Source organism: Pan paniscus, chromosome X (genome assembly GCF_029289425.2).
Source record: "Pan paniscus chromosome X, NHGRI_mPanPan1-v2.0_pri, whole genome shotgun sequence".
In the NCBI taxonomy this organism is placed as follows: Eukaryota; Metazoa; Chordata; class Mammalia; order Primates; family Hominidae; genus Pan; species Pan paniscus.
The window spans coordinates 71,377,396-71,395,520 of record NC_073272.2 but is presented as its reverse complement, the minus strand read 5'-3'; the positions used below and the strand labels follow the sequence as shown (position 1 = coordinate 71,395,520).

The window sequence follows — 18,125 nt, the reverse complement described above, 5'->3', positions numbered from 1 at the left end:
CCTGCCCATGTGTTGGTTAGCGGGCATCGTGGTGCCCTCCCATGGGAGCTCCCCATTTCCTAGATGAGGCACCAACCAGCGACTCTGAGGGATTATCACTGCACCCACACACGGGAGTGCTGAGACATCCCATCCATCCTGTGGAGGATCAGGAGCCTACTGTGGCACCTCCAGCATTCTGAGAGCCCCGACACCCGTCCCTGTGTTTGGGGATGTCCCCTTCGTCCCACTCCACAGCCTTCTAGGTGTTAGACTTGAACAACACCTCTTGTGAAAGGGTAGATCCCAGCCCTGCTTTAGCGAATTTGATCCTTCATGGATCCTTCACCACTGCTTCCACTCCATGAATCAGTCCATTCTCGCTCAAGGGACAGCACCCACAATTAATTTGATTCCCAAGCAGGTGCTAGCAGGGGCACACTCACACGTGCGCATGTGCGTGCGCACGCGCGCACACACACACACACACACACACACACACACACACACACGCTAACCTTGAATGGTATCTGCATTTCTATTGTTTTTGTCTGTTCGCAACACCCAGTCTCTTGGCAATGGGAGCTGGCAGAACCTACACACACCTCCTCACTGGAACCAGAATCTATGCCCGAATCTGGGGCCTGCCCAGCCCAGGATGCCGGCTGAAGGAACGAGGCGATCTCAACTGTCAGGGATGGTGAAGGCAGAAGAGAGAGCTCGAGGAAATCTCGTGTGACCTGGAGAGGCGGTCTGGAAGACTGACCAGGGACGCGAAAATATTACGTCCACAAAAACCTGCGGCCTTGGGGGTGGTGAAATGGTATTTCACAGGGACCATCGAAGACCAGCCAGGCCTAGCATCCACACTTGCCCTGGAAAGCAGCTGGCCATTTTCAAATCAAGGGTATGGAGTCCACTGGCTGCAGAAGGGGCTGCTGGCCACCTATAGAACACCAAGGATATGGAAGCCACTTTCTGTGTAGGTGCCTGCGAACAGTTTCCACCAGGTTGGCCAACAGGCGCCAGAACAGACTCGGTGCCCCCACCTCCAACCAACAGACTATCTTGCCCTTTTCTTCTGCACTCCATCTACCTTCCCTTTGACTTAGCCAGCCACCGGGATGTGGCTTCTGCCTCCACAAGGCTACTGAAACTAAAGAGGGAGACCTAACGGGATTTGATAACTGAGGTTCAAAGGTGAGGGCTAAGACGAACTGAGGATGTCACGCAGGTTACTGGCCCAGATGACCTGACCGTGTGCATGGTGGCACCGGAGGGAAATAATGGCTCCAGAAAGAGGACTGAGCTCCGTCGTGTTCCTCAACAGCACGGAAATAACCATGCAGGAACGGCCACCGGGGTCAAGCCACGGGGGAGAGCAAGGATGCTCATGATGGAAAGGACAGTGACAGGACAAACAGGGACAGTGAACTGCAGGAGGAAAGGTTGCTCAAAGGACCAGGGTGCTCAAAGGAGGCCATCAGTTCCTGCTGAAGGGGAGAGAGAATAGCACTGAAGAAGGGGACCTGTGAGACCCCAAAGTGGGAGGAGAAGAGGAGGGAGCATGAGCAGGGCGTGTACAGGAAAAGCAGGAAATGCTGCTGTGGCCGGGCAGGCCTCCCACAGCACCTAGACCCAGGGCACTATGGTGAGCCCGAGTGCAGGGCTGCTGCTCAGAGGCCGGCCCAGGCGCCCCGCAGGGAGAGGGCCCACCACAGAGCGCCAGGGGAACTGTTCTTCCAGCGCCAGGGAACGGAGCAACACCCGGCACACCCCAACACTCCCAACAATCGCAGAGAGGGCAGACCACAGACCACAGAATATGAGAACGACTTTATTTCACACTGCTTTGAACTGCGTTGGGAAGGGGGCAAATGCAGCGGAAGAGAAAAAGCCCTGGCTAAGGAGGATAAGGAGGAAACTCGCTTGGCTGCAGCTCCGGACGCTGGCTCCAACCTGTGAAACAGAGCAGGCTCAGGGACTGGCTCCCAGCCAGGGCCAGCCCACAGCCCTCCTAAGCTACCGGGATTGTGGGAAGGGGCACGGTGTGTGCAACACTCACTTCAAAGGTCCTGGAACTTGTCATTGAAGAACTGCATGGCCGCTGAAACAGAGAGGCAGAACCGGGCACTCCAGACCCAAGGAAACAGAAACTCACCCCCTGCCCCCGTGGGGAACCACCTAGCCCTGCAACCAGAAACCCCCACCAGCCCTGGGACTGACTCATCCACCCGTCACCTGAATTAAATGTGGAAATGCCTTCCAAGCGGAAAAGTGGTTCTCAGGTGCTGGGCCATGCCAGAACCGTTCATTCAGAACGTGTTTCAAAGACAGATAAGCCAGCCAGCAAGCAAACACCATACAAGCCATACCAGGCAGCAGTTAAAGGGAAAACACATGCGGTATCTCTAACCCTCCTAAGAGAAGGAGAGTTCTGGGACTCGTGGACTAAGTGTACACGGAGTTCAGACGACACATTGCTGTCTGTGCGCACCCCTAGCTGGAAAGGCACAGAAGGCTCCAGGGCCAGGCTTTCCTTGGTTCTCTTCCCCAAAGGAAAGTCAGTTCCAGTGACGCCGCCTGTACCTACAGCCCACCCCCGCCCCCCGCACCCGCAGAAAGACACCGCTGTCCATCCCTGCCCCAGCCAGGGCTCCATCATACCTAGCTGCTGTGTAAGGTCCTCAATTTCCCTCTGCAGCCGGATGCACTAGACCAGCAGACACCGGAGGAAGATAAATGCTTAGTCAATTCTGGCCTCCTCTCTCCTCGTCTTCCCTGTCTCCCCCAGCCCTTAGTAGCCCCCATAGCCTGCAGCCCAGTGGTGAGGTGGGTTGGCATGAAACCCTCAATGTAAAAGAGGCACCCTCTCTCCGTGGGATGCAGAAGGTGGTGACGGGGCGGGGCGGGGGGACACAGAAATCAGTTTAACCTGGACACGGATCCCACCATCTAACGTGGACTTCTATTTCTAGGAGCCACACAAAGCATTACCCGAGGACAACCCTGGGCTCCCAGGGGCCGGCGGAGGCCTGCTGCCATTCTCCAGGGCTGGGGCCCAGCACGCCTCTCCCACTGGGACCGACCTCCAGGTCCGCCCAGTTGTCAGCCGACCCTTCGGCAGGGGCACCTTCTGGACGCTGGGCCGGTGGCACGATGGTGGCTGGTTCGTTAGCCAGGGAGGACGAGTAGTCCACATCGTCCCCTTGGTCGTCGACTGGGGTGCCAGGCCGGCCTTCCCGGCCCCAGAGCACCACCTTTCCCGGCTCTATCAATTCGCTCTCAGACTCGAAGCTGAAGCCCTCCGGATCTGTGAACCTGCTCTCGCCCTCGCGGCTGCCTGGCGCCCCCAAATCGAGGCCGTGGCCCTGGCCCCGTGGGGCTCCGGGGCTGGCCATGCGGGAGCCAGCCTGCTTGCCACCCTCCAGGCCGAAACTGGCCCCACAAACGGCTACCTTGTCGGAGGAGCTCATGGCGCCGGGCTGCGGGGAGACGGTCGTCCTGGTAACGGCAGAACGGGAGAGCCGAGTCCTGCCAAGCCCGGCGGAGCGGGCCACGCGACAGGAACAGTGAGGCCTTCGGGACACCGCTGCCCTCACCCCGGGTGGAAGTACCAGATGTCCCCGACAGCGCGTGGCTTCTGCGCGTGCACTTGACGCCAGTGCCGCGACTTCTCATTGGTCCCCCTCTACCAACCAGCGCGCCCTTTGTTGGCAGAGGCCTCTGGGCTTTAACCAATCGGAACACAGGCTCTTGGTTTGCCCCGACACCCGTCATTTGACTGGGTGGCTGTGCTCTGGTCTGGTCTTGGGGCCAGGGGGCACTGGAGCTCTCGATCCACCTCCTTCTTGCTCTCCTGCTGCCTCTGGCTGGGAACCTACTTTCCAATGAGACCTCCTCTGTGCACCGGGTGCTTTGCGTGCATCACGACATTTACTCTCCCAAGCTGATGAGCTGGGGGAAGGTCTCCCCTTAATCCCCACCTTACAGATGGGACACTGGGGCTCAGAGACGTGGCTCTCCTTGGAAAGTAGGTGCCCGGCCAGAGGCAGAAGGACAGGAAGAAAGAGGTGATCGAGAGCTACGGTGCCCCCTGGCCCCAAGACCCGACCAGAGCGCAGCCACCCAGTCAAATGACGGGCATGGAGGCAAACCAAGAGCCTGTGTCCCGATTGGTTAAAGCTCAGGCACCTCGCCCCACAAAGGGCGTGCTGGTTGGCAGACGGGGACCAATGAGAAGGCTCGGCGCCGGCGTCAAGGGCGCGAGGAAGCCACTCGCTGTCCTGGACATCTGGTACTTCCACCTGGGGCGAGGGCGGTGGTGTCCCGAAGGCCTCACTGTTTCTGTCACGTGGCCCGCTCAGCTGGGCTTGGCTGGGCTCAGCTCTCCGCTCCCGCCGTTACCAGGACGACCGTCTCCCCGCAGCCCAGGCTGCCCGGACTGGCGCCATGAGCTCCCCCGACAAGGTGTCCGTTTGTGGGGCCAGTTTCGACCTGGAGGGTGGCAAAAAGGCTGGCTCCCACACGGCCAGCCCCGGAGCCCCAGGGGCCCACAGCCACGGCCTCGATTTGGGGGTGCCGGGCAGCGGCGATGGCGAGAGCAAGAGCGGGTTCACAGATCCGGAGGGCTTCAGCTTCGAGTCTGAGAGCGAATTGATAGAGCAAGGAAGGGTGGTGCTCTGGGGCCGGGAAGGCCGGCCAGGCACCCCGGTGGATGACCAAGGGGACGTTGTGGACTACTCATTCTACCTGGCTGACGAACCAGCCGCCATCGTGCCGCCGCCCAGCGTCCAGGGACACCCGTTCCCAGAAGGTGCCGCTGCCGAAGGGTCGGCTGAGAATTGGGCAGATGCGGAGGTCGGTCCCAGTGGGAGAGACGTGCTGGGCTACAGCCCTGGAAAATGGCAGCAGGCCTCTGCCGGCCGTCTCCACCTCTGCGGTCCTGGGCCAGTGCGGGCCTGGAAGAACCCGGAAAGGGGCTCGAAGAGCAGATGGAGCCTCCGCGTGGATCCCCAGCAGCCCTCTGCGAAAGGCCCCACCAGGCTGTCTACCCACGACTCTGATTCCGCAGATGAGAGCAGCGACTTACCACTGATGAAGGTAGGCATTTGCTGCAACGAAGGAAGCCAGGCCAAGCCCGGCAGCCCCAAGAAGCGAGCAGACACATCCAGACAGGCAAGCTTCCACTGCAAGGAGAGTTACCTGCCTGTGCCGGGCCGTTTCCTGACCTCTGCTCCCCGCGGACTCACTCCAGTCGCAGAGAGGCCGGCTGTGGGAGAGCTGGAGGACTCTCCCCAGAAGAAAATGCAGAGCAGGGCCTGGGGAAAGGTGGAGGTCAGGCCCAGCTGCTCAGGAGCTGCCGCTGCAGGGGCCCTGCCCCAGGGCCTTTCGAGGAGGAAGATGGCCGGGGGGAGGAAGTCCCTAGGGGGTGCCTCTCAACTGGCCCCGGGGAGAGGCTTTCCTGCCTGCGGAGAGAGACTCTCAGCCGCTCCCCCGGAGCCGGCCACCTTCCCGCCATTCTCTGGTGTGCGGCCACAGGGGATGTCCAAGAAACCCCAAAAGCCTAAGCACAGCAGCCCTGGGAAGAAACCAGCAGGGAGGAAGACCAGGGAGTCCCAGGCTGCGGCCAGAGAAGATAATGACCCAAATAGAGATGAGGTCCCAAGAGCCCAAGTGAGTAGGCCCTTCTCGCCCTCCTCTCCCTCTTTACCCTCCTCCCCCCACACCTCCTCTCTTCCAGCACACACCTGTTTACCCATGCCTCCTCTGTCCCTTGCTCGAGGGTTGTCATCGGGAGCCCAGGGACACTAGAATGCCCGATGGGTGTCTTCGTCATAAGGGCACACGTTAAAGGGAGCACTTCTTGTGTGATGGCCATGCCTCTGGACACTCTGCAGGGGTCCTGCCTCCGCCCGCAGAGAGGAGCTGGGGTGGAAGGCAGGGCTGGCAGCTGGTTTGGATCGGGTGATGCCTTAAAGTGTGGGCTGCAAAGCTGGGGCATCTAGGCTCATCAACTTCCTGATTCCTCCTTCCCTAGCTGTTGCCCGACCCACCTGGCAGGCGGCCCGGGCTATCTCAGTATCCCCAGTGTTTTCCCTGGCTGGCCTCTGCCTCCTGGCCTGAGGCTGACAGGGAGAAAGTGCTAATGAGATTAGGCTCAGGAGTCTCCACCTTACCACAACCCCTCCCCACGTGTACTCACCGCCGGCCCCCATCGCCAGCCCGACTCAGAAGTTTCTGTTTTAGCTTCCCACCCACAGGCCAGGACTGCCTCGCCTGTCTGTGCGTCGTGGAGAATTCAGCAGTAGCGACCCCAACATCAGAGGTCCCCAACTTCCGGGAACTTCAGAGCCCTCGGCCTACAGCCCGGGAGGCCTCGTGCCCAGACGCCATGCACCCTCCGGTGAGTCTTGCGGGTTTGATAGGGGTGGAGGGGAGAGGGGTCGGGAGGGAAACCTCTGGCCCTGTCGCTTCTGGGGGCTCAGCCTTATTCCCAGACTTCCCTGCCCACCCAGGCAGCTGTCCCACGGGGAAACAGGGTGTTGACCGGGCTGGCTTTAAGCCACATCGTCCTCTCTGAGTGGGGTTTGTGTGGTGGGGGGCGATTTGGAGCAGCGCCCCAAACTCCCAACTCTGGAAGGAGACTTTCGGCAGTACTGAGCCCTTTTCTGTTAAGTCCTGCTCAGCCACACTGGCCCTCCCAGGGCCTGGCTGTGGCTGCCGCACTGCTGGAGTCCAACCTGGAGTCACAATGCTAGGGGGCCACAGGTGCACATGAGCTTACACTGGGGAACAGTGAAGGCAGTCCCAGAGCGGGGTTGGAGTTGCTGGGCAGAGCAGGGGCAACGTGTACCAGCAGAGGGTGATGCTGCCTCACATTAGACACCACTAGGCCCTTTCCACCTCACTGGGAGGCTTGGAAGCTGGATTTTGTGTTCTCTTTCAGGTAACCAGCAGCCGCCTGTCCATCCCCCAAGACCGGAAAGGCAGCAGCAGCCCCCGGGAGCCCAGGGCTGTCTTCGGGTAATGCTTTGTGTGGCTCCTAGAAATAGAGGTCCACAGTAGATGGTGGGATCCGTGTCCAGGTTAAACTGATTTCTGCGTCCGCCCCCTCCCTCCCCACCGCACTCCACACATCTCCACCTTCTGCACCCCACGGAGAGAGGGTGCCTCGTTTCCATTGAGGGTTCCCTGCCAACCCACCTCGCCACTGGGCTGCAGGCTATGGGGGCTGCAGGGAGGCTGGGGAGAGAGGAGGACAGAATTGACTAACCATTTATCTTCCTGCGGTGTCTGCTGGTCTAGTGCATCTGGCTGCAGAGGGAAATTGAGGACCTTACACAGCAGCTAGGTACGAGGGAGCCCTGGCTGGGGCAGGAATGGACAGCGGTGTCTTTCTGCAGGTGTTGGGGGCGGTGGTGGGCTGCAGGTACGGGCAGCATCACTGGGACTGACTTTCCTCTGCGGAGGAGAATCAAGCAGACCTGGCCCTGGAGCCTTCTGTGCCTTTCCAGCTAGGGGTGTGCACAGACAGCAATGTGTCGTCTGAACTCCGTGTACACTTAGTCCACGAGTCCCAGAACTCTCCTTCTCTTAGGGCGGTTAGAGATACCACCTGTGTTTCCCCTTTAACTACTGCCTGGTATGGCTTGTATGGTGTTTGCTTGCTGGCTGGCTTATCTGTCTTTGAAATACGTTCTGTACGGTACTGGGATGGCCCAGCACCTGAGAACCACTTTCCCGCTTAGAAGGCATTTCCACATTTAATTCAGGTGACGGGTGGGTGAGTCAGTCCCAGGGCTGGTGGGGTTTCTGGTTGCAGGGCTAGGTGGTTCCCCACCGGGGCAGGGCGTGGGTTTCTGTTTCCCTGGGTCTGGAGTGTCCATTTCTGCCTCTCTCTTTCAGCGGCCATGCAGTTCCTCACTGACAAGTTCCAGGACCTTTGAAGTGAGTGTTGCACACACCGTGCCCCTTTCCACAATCATGGTACCTTAGGAGGGCTGTGGGCTGGCCCTGGCTGAGGGCCCGTCCCTGAGCCTACTCTGTTTCACAGGTTGGAGCCAGCATCTTCCTACAAGATGAACAGCTGCCACCTTTGGAGCTCCGGAGCTGCAGCCAAGCGGGTTCCCTCCATATCCTGTTCAGCCAGGGCTTCCTCTCTTCCGCTGCATTTGCCCCCTTCCCAACGCAGTTCAAAGCAATTTGAAATAAAGTCGTTCTCATATTCTGTGGTCTGTGGTCTGCCCTCTCTGCGATTGTTGGGAGTGTTGGGGTTTGCAGCGTGTTGCCCGGTTCACTGGCGGTTGAAGAACAGTTCCCCTGGGGCTCTGTGGTGGGCCCTCTCCCTGCGGGGCACCTGGGCCGGCCTCTGAGCAGCAGCCCTGCACTCGGGCTCACCACAGTGCCCTGGGTCTAGGTGTGTGGGGGCCCTGCCCGGCCACAGCGGCATTTCCTGCCTTTCTCCTACACGCCTTGCTCACGGTCCCTCCTCTTCTCCTCCCACTTTGGGGTCTCACAGTTCCCCTTCTTCAGCGCTATTCTCCCTCCCCTTCAGCAGGAACTGATGGCCTCCTTCCAGAACCCGTCTCTCTCACCTTTCCTCCTGCGGTTCACTGTTTCTGTTCTGCCCTCTCACCATCCTTTCCATCGTGAGCATCCTTGCTCTCCCCAGTGGCTTGATGCCGGTGGCCTTTCCTGCATGGTTATTTCCATGCTGTTGAGGAACAAGACGGAGCTCATCCTCCCCGCCCCTCAGGGGCCCAGTCCTCTTTCTTGAGCCGTTATGTCCCTCCGGTGCCACCATGCACAGGGTCAGGTCATCTGGGGCAAAAACCCGCTTGGCATCCTCAGTTCCTCTTAGCCCTCACCTTTGAACCTTAGTTACCAAATTCTGTCAGATCTCCTCCTTAGCTTCAGTAGCCAGGTGGAGACAGAAACCACATCCTGGTGGGAAGCTGAGCCAAAGGGAAGATACCTGGAGTGCGGAAGAAAAGGGCAAGACAGTCTCTCGGTTGGAGGTGGGGGCACTGAGTCTGTTCTGGTGCCTGCGGGCCAACCTGGTGGAAACCGCCCGCCGGTAGCTACGCGGAAGGCGGCTTCCACATCCTTGGTGTCCTATACGCAGCCAACAGCCCCTTCTGCAGCCGGTGGGCTCCACACCATTGATTTGAAAATGGCCAGCTGGTTTCCAGGGCAAGTGTGGATGCTAGGCCTGGCTGTTCTTGGATGGTTCCCGTGAAATACCGTTTCACCACCCCCAAGGCCAACAGGTTTTTGTGGACGTGATTATTTCTGTGTCCCTGGTCAGTCTTCCCGACCGCCTCTCGAGGTCACACGAGATTTCCTAGAGCTCCCTGTTCTGCCTTCACCCTCCCTGACAGTTGGGATCGCCCGCTTCCTTCAGCCAGAATCCTGGGCTGGGCAGGTCCCAGATTTGGGCACAGATTCCGATTCCAGTGAGGAGGTGTGTGTAGGTTCTGCCAGCTCCCATCGCCGAGAGACAGGGTGTCGAACAAGGACAGGAGAAATACAGATACCATTCAAGGTTAGCGTGTGTATGTGTGTGTGCACGCCCCTGCAAGCACCCGCTTGGGAATCAAATTAATCGGGGGTGCTCTCCGTTGAGGGAGAATGGGCTCATTCACGGAGTGGAAGCAGTGGTGAAGGATCCATGAAGGATCGAATTCGCTAAAGCGGGGCTGGGATCTACCCTTTCACAGGAGGTGTTGTTCAATTCTAACACCTAGAAGGCTGTGGAGTGGGACGAAGGGGACATCCCCAAACACAGGGACAGGTGTTGGGGCTCTCAGAATGCTGGAGGTGCCACAGTAGGCTCCCGATCCTCCGCGGGATGGATGGGATGTCTCAGCACTCCCATGTGTGGGTGCAGTGGTAATACCTCAGAGTCGCTGGTTGGTGCCTCATCTACAAGTGGGGAGCTCCCGTGGGAGGGTGCCACGACACCCGCTAACCAACACATGGACGGGCAGGATGCCCACAGAGAGGGTGGAAAGTGGGAAAGAGGGACTGCCCTGGGACAGCTGGTCGGGCCCGGTGTCTGCCTTCCCCCATACTCCCTGTGCGTCTCCCTGTGGGCCCATGGTGTGAGCTCAGTGAGGGGGACCATCACGCACGTGGTGGGCCAATCACAGGCCTCAGACGTGGAAACGAACGCTGGTGGGGACCTACCCCATCGGAATCCAACACCTTCCCTGAGAGGGTTGGCTTGATTCCTCGGGCCAAGGCTTTGACCCTGACACAGGTGGTTGTTTCTTGGGGGGATAACACAGTGGGCTGGTGTCTGGGGGAAGACGTGTGTCAGGGACTCTCCAGCTTGGGTTTTTGCCACCGGAGACATCTAGGCAGGTTCTGGTGGCGTGAGAACTCTAGCCCCAGGCACTGCCCCGGGGGGCATGGGCCATGGTCAACAGGGTGTGGAAGGGGAGAAGCCCGTGGACGGAGTCGTGGAAGGCATGAACCCATCTCCCGGTGGCTGCATTTGCCAGCCCCGCCTCTCAGCACACCACCTCGGTTCCATATTCAGACCACCTCCTGCACAATAATGAGGCTGTAACATGTACACCCCAGGCCATGGGCGGGTGGAGCCTTCCAGTTCTAGGGGAAATAGGTGCAGAATCCGAGACTCCTCGGATTAGAGGAATCCACCTGGGCCCCAGTGGAGAGGAGGAGGTCGAGCCCTTCCCCTCATTCAGTGTCCCGCTTTGTCTTTTCCTTCAATCCTGCTCTCCCACCAAGAGGAATGTGGGGTCCGGCCTGGAGAGCCTTAGACCCCCTCCTGCCTTGTCCTGCCACTCAGCTCAGACGGGCTCCGGAGGTCTGCCGAGCTGAGTGCCTGCCCTTGATGCAGCCACAGTGGCGGAGCCCTGAGCAGAATCCCACCTACACCCGGTGCCAGGGCTGCCACAGGTACATTTCCAGATGAGACCTCTTACTCTGTGGGCAGAAAAGAGCATCTCCTCTTCAGACTCCAGCTAGAGCCGAAGGTGTGTGAGTCTCTGCACACGCCCACCAGCCAGAGTCCCCTAGGGTGGCCTTCCAGGCTGTGGCGGAGGCCCAGGGCATCGCACACAGGGATGTGAGATGGCAATCATAGGATGATAGTGGTCATGGTGAGTACCAGCCATGAACTTCAGCCCGCCTGGAACACACTCCTGGGTGAACTCGGACAACCTCACGCACATCTGTCCTCAACCTCCACCCCAAGAACTCCTCCTTTTCCCCACACATTTTCTCATCATGCGTTTCCTCGAAGGATGAGGCCAACACCAGTGTTTGCCAGGTACGGCCGCGTAGGCTGTGGCCGCCAGGGTGGCCACATCTATCTGTGGGATTCCAGGGTGCTCTGTTCTTGTGATCCAGCGTGAACGGCGCCCATGTGGTTGTGCAATGTTGAAGTCCAGGTCACTACCATGCAGAGCGAGGAACAGAAGGTTGGCAGGGTTTTGGAACCCTCCTGTTTGCCCCATCCTGATCACTACCTCCCGCTTTGCACACCCCAGAGGAAATGACTCTGCTGGCTTTTACAATAATCACTCACTTCCTTTTAAGTATTAATAATTGTCATTTAATAACCCTCACCAACATATAAAAGTTAGAGGCAGTTAAATGTAAAATTATATGTTTGAAACATGATACACACACACACACACACACACATACACTGTCACATACGCACGCGCGCGCGCACACACACACGCGCGCGCACACACACACGCACACACACACACACACACGGGGATAACTCAGAAGCCCGCCATCTGACAAACAGTTATAAGGTGATCAAGCCAGGTAACTACTACCCAGGTCATGAAACTGTACATTGCACCTTTAGAGAATCGCAGTCCGAGTGTCTTTCTCTGAAGGAAGCCAAATGCACATACTACATACCGTGTGATTCCATTTATATGACATTCTGGAAAAGGCAAAACTCTAGGAACACAAAACAGATTGATGGTTGCCAGGGTCTGAGGGTTAAGACGAGGAGTTCAGTACAAGAGGGCGTAAGGGAACCTGGGGGGGGAGGGGGGCGGGGGATGGCGATGCTCTATATCTATATATATTGTGCTGGTGTTTTTACAGCCATATGCATTTACGAGATCTCACAGACCTCTGTGTAAGTTATAGCCCAATAGTCCTGACTTTTTAGAAAAAAAAAATTGTCAGCAATACATCTCAAATGGAAATTGACATTTAGTCAATACCTTTTGTGACTACGAAGAGCATGTTTGTCTCCCCGAATCTGTTAATGTGGGGAATTATACCACTGTATTTTCTGAAGAGAAATTAAGTTCGTATTTCTGGGATGAAGCCAATATTAGTCATGCCATATTAGGTATTTTCCTTTTTATATCCTGTAGGCTTCCGTGTGCTAAGATTCTGCTTCCAATTTTTACTTCTATGTCATGAGCATGTGATTGACCTGCAATGTTTCTCTAGGTGTCCTTGAAGGATTTGGTATTGAGGTTATGCCAAGCTCATGCAGTGAGTGGAGGAGTGTTCCTCCCTTTCAATTTTCTTTTCTTTTTTTTTTTTTTTTTGAGACGGAGTCTCGCTCTGTCGACCAGGCTGGAGTGCAGTGGCACGATCTCGGCTCACTGCAAGCTCCGCGTCCCAGGTTCATGCCATTCTCCTGCCTCAGCCTCCCAAGCAGCTGGGACTACAGGCGCCTGCCACCACGCCCGGCTAATTTTTTTTTTTTTTTTAATTTTTGGTAGAGATGGGGTTTCACCGTGTTAGCCAGGATGGTCTCGATCTCCTGACCTCGTGATCCACCCGCCTCGGCCTCCCAAAGTGCTGGGATTACAGGCGTGAGCCACCATGCCTGGCCCCTCCCTTTCAATTTTCTGCACGAGTTTGTGTAAAATGGAAGATATGTATTCCTAGGATGTTTGTCAGAATGTGGTGGTGAATCCTGGAGTTCATTCGTGGAAAGCCTTTGACTACTGATATCTTTCTGTAATGATTCTGGAACGGTTCAGCTTGGCTGTGCCTTCTTGTGTCAGTTTTGGCGGGTTTGGTTTCCTAGCAATTGGTGACCTTTTTCACTGTTTTCAAACTGACTGGAATAAAATGGTCCATAATACCCCCTTCATCCCAGATTGCATTTGTTTAAATTTTGGAGTCACAGGAGAGTTACTTGCAGGGAAAGCACAAGGAGCATCCATACGTATATTCTTCAACTGCATCCTCCAGTTGTTACCACTTTCTCACATCTGCTTCAGCCCTCCCTCCATCCTGCACCCCTGTCTTTCTCTAAGCGTGTGTGCGTGCTTGTATTTTTGTTTTATTGTTTTGTGGAATCATTTGAGATCCATTGGAATCATTTAGATCCATCATCCGTAAATACTGCAGCATGTATCGCCTACAGGGAAGCATGGGCTCCCACAAAACCTTGGTGCCACCATGACACTCAAGAAATGTAACATTGAGACCACACAATTTTCTACTGTATGATCACATGAAACATTTTCCGATTGTCCCCATGGTCCCATAGTATCCCTCATAGCTGCTTTCTAACAAAATTCTCTTTCCAACCAAACATCATGCTTTGCATTTAGTTGTCAAGCCTCTTCTGAGACAGGGTCTCCCTCTGTCGCCCACGCTGGCATGTAGTGTCAGGCGAACCCGGCTCACTGTAGCCTCGACCTCCAGGCTCAAGCCATCCTCCCACCTCAGCCTCCTGAGTAGCTTGGACCACAGGCAAGCGCCAACCGCTCACCTAGGTCTCCCAAATTGATGGGATTACGGGCGTGAGCCATGAGCCATGGTTCCCGGCCCATCAAGTCTCTTCAGTGTCCTTTAAAGTGTGCTTTTTTTTTTTTTTTTTTTTTTTTTGAGATGGAGTCTCCCTCTGTTGCCCAGGCTGGAGCACAGTGGCACGATCTCGGCTCACTGCAAGCTCCACCTCCCGGGTTCACGCCATTCTCCTGCCTCAGCCTCCCGAGTAGCTGGGACTACAGGCGCCCGCCACCACGCCCGGCTAATTTTTTGTATTTTTTAGTAGAGACAGGGTTTCACCGTCTTAACCAGGATGGTCTCCATCTCCTGACCTCGTGATCCGCCCACCTTAAAGTGTGCTTTAAACCAGTGCAGTCGTTGTCAGGAAGCCCTTGAACGTGGGTTTGTCGAATGGCTTCCTTGTGATTAGATTCAGGTAGGTTTAACATTTTTGGCAGGACTACTGCATAGCAGACATGCTGTTCTTCTCAGTGCATGACATCAGCAGATTCTCCATGTCGGTTTGTCTCATGACTGGCGATGTTCATCTTGACCATGTGCTCAGGGCGCTGTTCCAGATTACCCCATTGTGAAAGTGCCATCTTCTCTTTGTATTTAATTAGCTATGCGCTGTTACTGCATGGGCACTCTGTGTGAATATCCAGTTCCCCCACAATAGCTTCTTTCTATCTTTTGGATGTCTGCATATGATATGGCTTGGAACCGTGTCCCCACCAAGTCTTCTGTCAAACTGTAACTTCTAATGCTGGAGGTGGGGCCTGGTGGGAGCTGACTGGATCATTGGGCTGGATTTCTCAGGAATGGTTTAGCAGCATCCACTTGGTACTGTCCCTGTGGTCGCGAGTGAGTTGTCATGAGTCTGGTCGTTTAAAAGTGTGTGACACCTCCCCCTGTTCTCTCTGTCTTGCTCCTGCTCCTACCATGTAACAAGTACCTGCTCCTGTTTTGCCTTCTGCCATGATTGCAAGTTTCCTGAGTCCTCCTAGAAGCAGAAGCCGCTATGCTACCAGTACAGCCTGCAGAACCATGAGCTCTTCTCTTTATAAATGACTCGGTCTTGGATATTTCTATATAGCAACACGAGAACGGACGTAACATCGTTTGTGCTTATTTCTCCCTTTTCTTTCCTGATAGCGGTGCCCTTCTCCCTTGTTTTCTTGACCAGTCTCACAAGAGGTTTACCAATTTCATTCTTCTTCCAAACACCCAACTTCTGGTTTTGTGATCCTTATGCTTGTTTCCACTTTCACTGATTTCTGCTTTTACCTTGATGACTTCCTTCTACTTTCCTTGGTCTTATGTTGGGCTTCTTTTTCGAACGTTTTCTCTTTAATTGTCTGCAATCCTCTTTTAAATATGTGCTTTTAGCAGCCTACACGTCCCTCTCAGGACTCCTTTACTGGTGCCGACAAGGGTTTATGAGTAGTATTTTTGTAATCATCCAGTCCCAAATATGGGAAACCATGAAAATCACAACTTCCATGGGACGGAATGAATACATTGTGGTATGTTAATACAATGGAATACTATTTCAGCAACGGAAAAGTACAAAGTACTCCTCCATGGAATAATAGGCGCGAATCTTACAAAGATAACATCGAGGGAAAGAAGCAAGGGACAACACGGACATGCTTAATGATTCCATTCCTATAACTTCAAATGACAGGCAACACTAACCTACCTTGTTGAAGAATGCATACTTAGGATATAAAACCATAGAGAAGAGCAAGGAAAGGACAATCAGAAAAGTCAGGATGTTGGTTTCCCCTTGCAGTAGGAGTGGGGCTGAGCTCAGGCAGGGACACCCCAGGAGGCTCTGGGGGATGCTGGCGGTGTTCTTCTCTGGGACCTAGGGGAGCGTTCCCGTACAGGTGCACTGGACAATCATTTATTAAACTATGCACATAAACTGTGATGTTTTCTTTCTGTACGTTGCCTGCCACCATAAGCAGACAAAACAATAGTGCTAAGGGAAGTAACACTGCATTAAACAGGTAAGTATTTTATAACCAGAAGGATAACCAAAATTTTATTTTCTCTATTTATAGCAGATCTCCTTGCGAGTACTAATATCAGTTTATTGATAGTGATAGCTTGATTTCAAATTCTCATAGATTTCACCAAACATCGTAGGAACGATGCTTACATAATTGTGATATTAATTTCGATGTTTTGGTAAATATTTTATATTTGGGTGGCAAGTTTTCATTCAGAATTTGTGATTATGTGTTGGAACACCATGCACTTGGTACATTTTTCTCACGGGAGATTTGTCACCTCCCCATCCACTTATTCTCAGGGGCAGACGACTTAGGACCTGAGAAAAAGAAATTAAGGCAACAACATTAAGGGGCAGCAACGCAAATTTTTACCTTCATAGTTTATATCAGTTAATTGTGGTATACTCACATGATGGAATACCTTTTTTTTTTTTTTTTTTTTTGCAATGGAAATGTACGGGGTATTCTTAGGGATACTGTCCATTTTTAAGAAAAGTCCATTACCAAGATATAACAAATTACATAAAGTTAACTATCATATGATATTTATAAAGCATACTACACATATATACAAGTTTAGAAAACCAATCGACTGTGAATGAACTACTGTGAAGTGAGGAAAACACGTATTGAGTACTGAGGTCAAGAAAGAGTACATTGCAGTTCTAGAGGTCTTATATGTATTTCATTGTGCTAAAGACACCAAATATGAAACTCTACATAATGTCTGATTCCATTTGTAGAACGTTCTTAAAACTGGAAAACTACACATACAGAAAACTAATCAGTCATTTCCAGGTCTGTGGATTGTGAGAAGTGTTTAACTACAAATGTGTGTTATTTGTTATTAGCAATTTTGCCCCTCTTTATTTTGAAATGTAACATACATAGAGAGAACTTCACAATATGTGTGTGTTGTTTAATAAGTGATTATCAAGGGCACCTCTACAGAAACACCCCCATGTCACAGAGGAGAACACCGCCAGCATTCCCCAAAGCTCCTGGGGTGTCTCTGCCTGATCTCAGCCTCATTCCTCCTTCAAGAGGAAACCAACACATTTACATATGTGATCCTTCTTTCCTCTTTTTTCTCTACGTTTTTCTGTCCTATGTCCTATATTACATTCTTTTAATACTACAGTATGCCTGCAGACGACATGTTCCTAAATCTAGAAAACCACACAGTCTCAGCCCCAAAGCTCCTTAAGCTGATAATCAACTTCAGCAAAGTCTCAGGATACCAAATCAATGTGAAAAATCGCTAACATTCGTATACACCAACAACAGTCAAGCAGAGAGCCAAATCGGGAACACAGTCCCATTCATAATTGCTACGCACACCAAGATACCCAGGAATACACCACACCAGGGAGGTGAAAGATCTCTACAAGAAGAACTACAAAATACTGCTCAAGGAAATCAGAGACGTGACAAACAAATGGAAAAACATTTCTGCTCATGAATAGGAAGAATCAATATCATTAAAGTGGCCATAGTGCCCAAAGCAATTTGCAGATTCAATGCGATTCCTATTAAGTTACCTTTGGCATTCTTCACAGTGCGAGGAAACCTATTTTAAAATTCATATGGAACTGAAAAAGAGTCTGAATGGCCAAGGCAATTCTAAGTGAAAAAGAACAAAGCTGGAGGCATCACGCTACCCGACTTCAAACTATACCGCAGGCCTACACTAACCAAAACAGCATGGTACTGGTACAAAAACAGACATGGAGACCAATGGAACACAATAGAGAACCCAGAAATGAGGCCCCACACCTACAGCTATCTGGTCTTTGACAAACCTGACGAAAGCAAGCAATGGGGAAAGGATTCCCTATTCAGCAAACGGTGCTGGGATAACTGGCTAGCCATATATGGAAGACTGAAACTGAACCCCTTTCTTACACCAGGTACTAGTCCGTTCTCTTGCTGCTAATAAAGACATACCCGAGACTGGGTAATTTATAAAGAAAAGAAGTTTAATGGACTCACAGTTCCACATGCCTTGGGAGGCCTCACAATCATGGCAGAAGGCGAAGGAGGAGCAAAGGATGTGCGTTACATGGCGACAGGGAAGACAGCATGTGCAGGGGAACTGCCCTTTATAAAACCATGAGATCTCATGAGACTTATTCGCTATCATGAGAACAGCACAGGAAAAATCCACCCCCATGACTCAATTACCGCCCACCGGATCCCTCCCACAACACGTGGGGATTATGGGAGCTACAGTTCAAGAGGAGATTTGGGTGGGAACACAGCCAAACTATATCACACCATACACAAAAGTTAACTCAACATGGATTACAGACTTAAATGTAAAACCCCAAGCTATAAAAACCCTGAAAGGCAACCCAGGCAATCATTTTCTGGACAAGGAATGGG

At 53.5% G+C, this 18,125-nt stretch overlaps 2 protein-coding genes across 2 annotated transcripts; one reads left to right on the top strand and one right to left on the bottom strand.

The window, feature by feature from the left end:
• Positions 1 to 1,650: 1,650 nt before the first annotated feature.
• LOC129393025 (uncharacterized) lies at positions 1,651 to 4,433 on the bottom strand. The gene is made up of 6 exons (XM_055106201.1): positions 4,387 to 4,433; positions 4,174 to 4,286; positions 3,069 to 3,622; positions 2,647 to 2,692; positions 2,045 to 2,112; positions 1,651 to 1,938 (listed from the first exon to the last, which is right to left on the bottom strand). The coding sequence occupies exons 1-6, from the start codon at positions 4,431 to 4,433 to the stop codon at positions 1,822 to 1,824; spliced, it is 945 nt and encodes a 314-aa protein (XP_054962176.1). The 3' UTR covers positions 1,651 to 1,821.
• Positions 4,269 to 8,206, top strand: LOC129395386 (uncharacterized protein CXorf49). The gene is made up of 6 exons (XM_055106658.2): positions 4,269 to 5,655; positions 6,229 to 6,385; positions 6,929 to 7,005; positions 7,288 to 7,333; positions 7,888 to 7,929; positions 8,036 to 8,206. The coding sequence occupies exons 1-5, from the start codon at positions 4,432 to 4,434 to the stop codon at positions 7,926 to 7,928; spliced, it is 1,545 nt and encodes a 514-aa protein (XP_054962633.1). The 5' UTR covers positions 4,269 to 4,431; the 3' UTR covers position 7,929; positions 8,036 to 8,206.
• Positions 8,207 to 18,125: the final 9,919 nt, after the last annotated feature.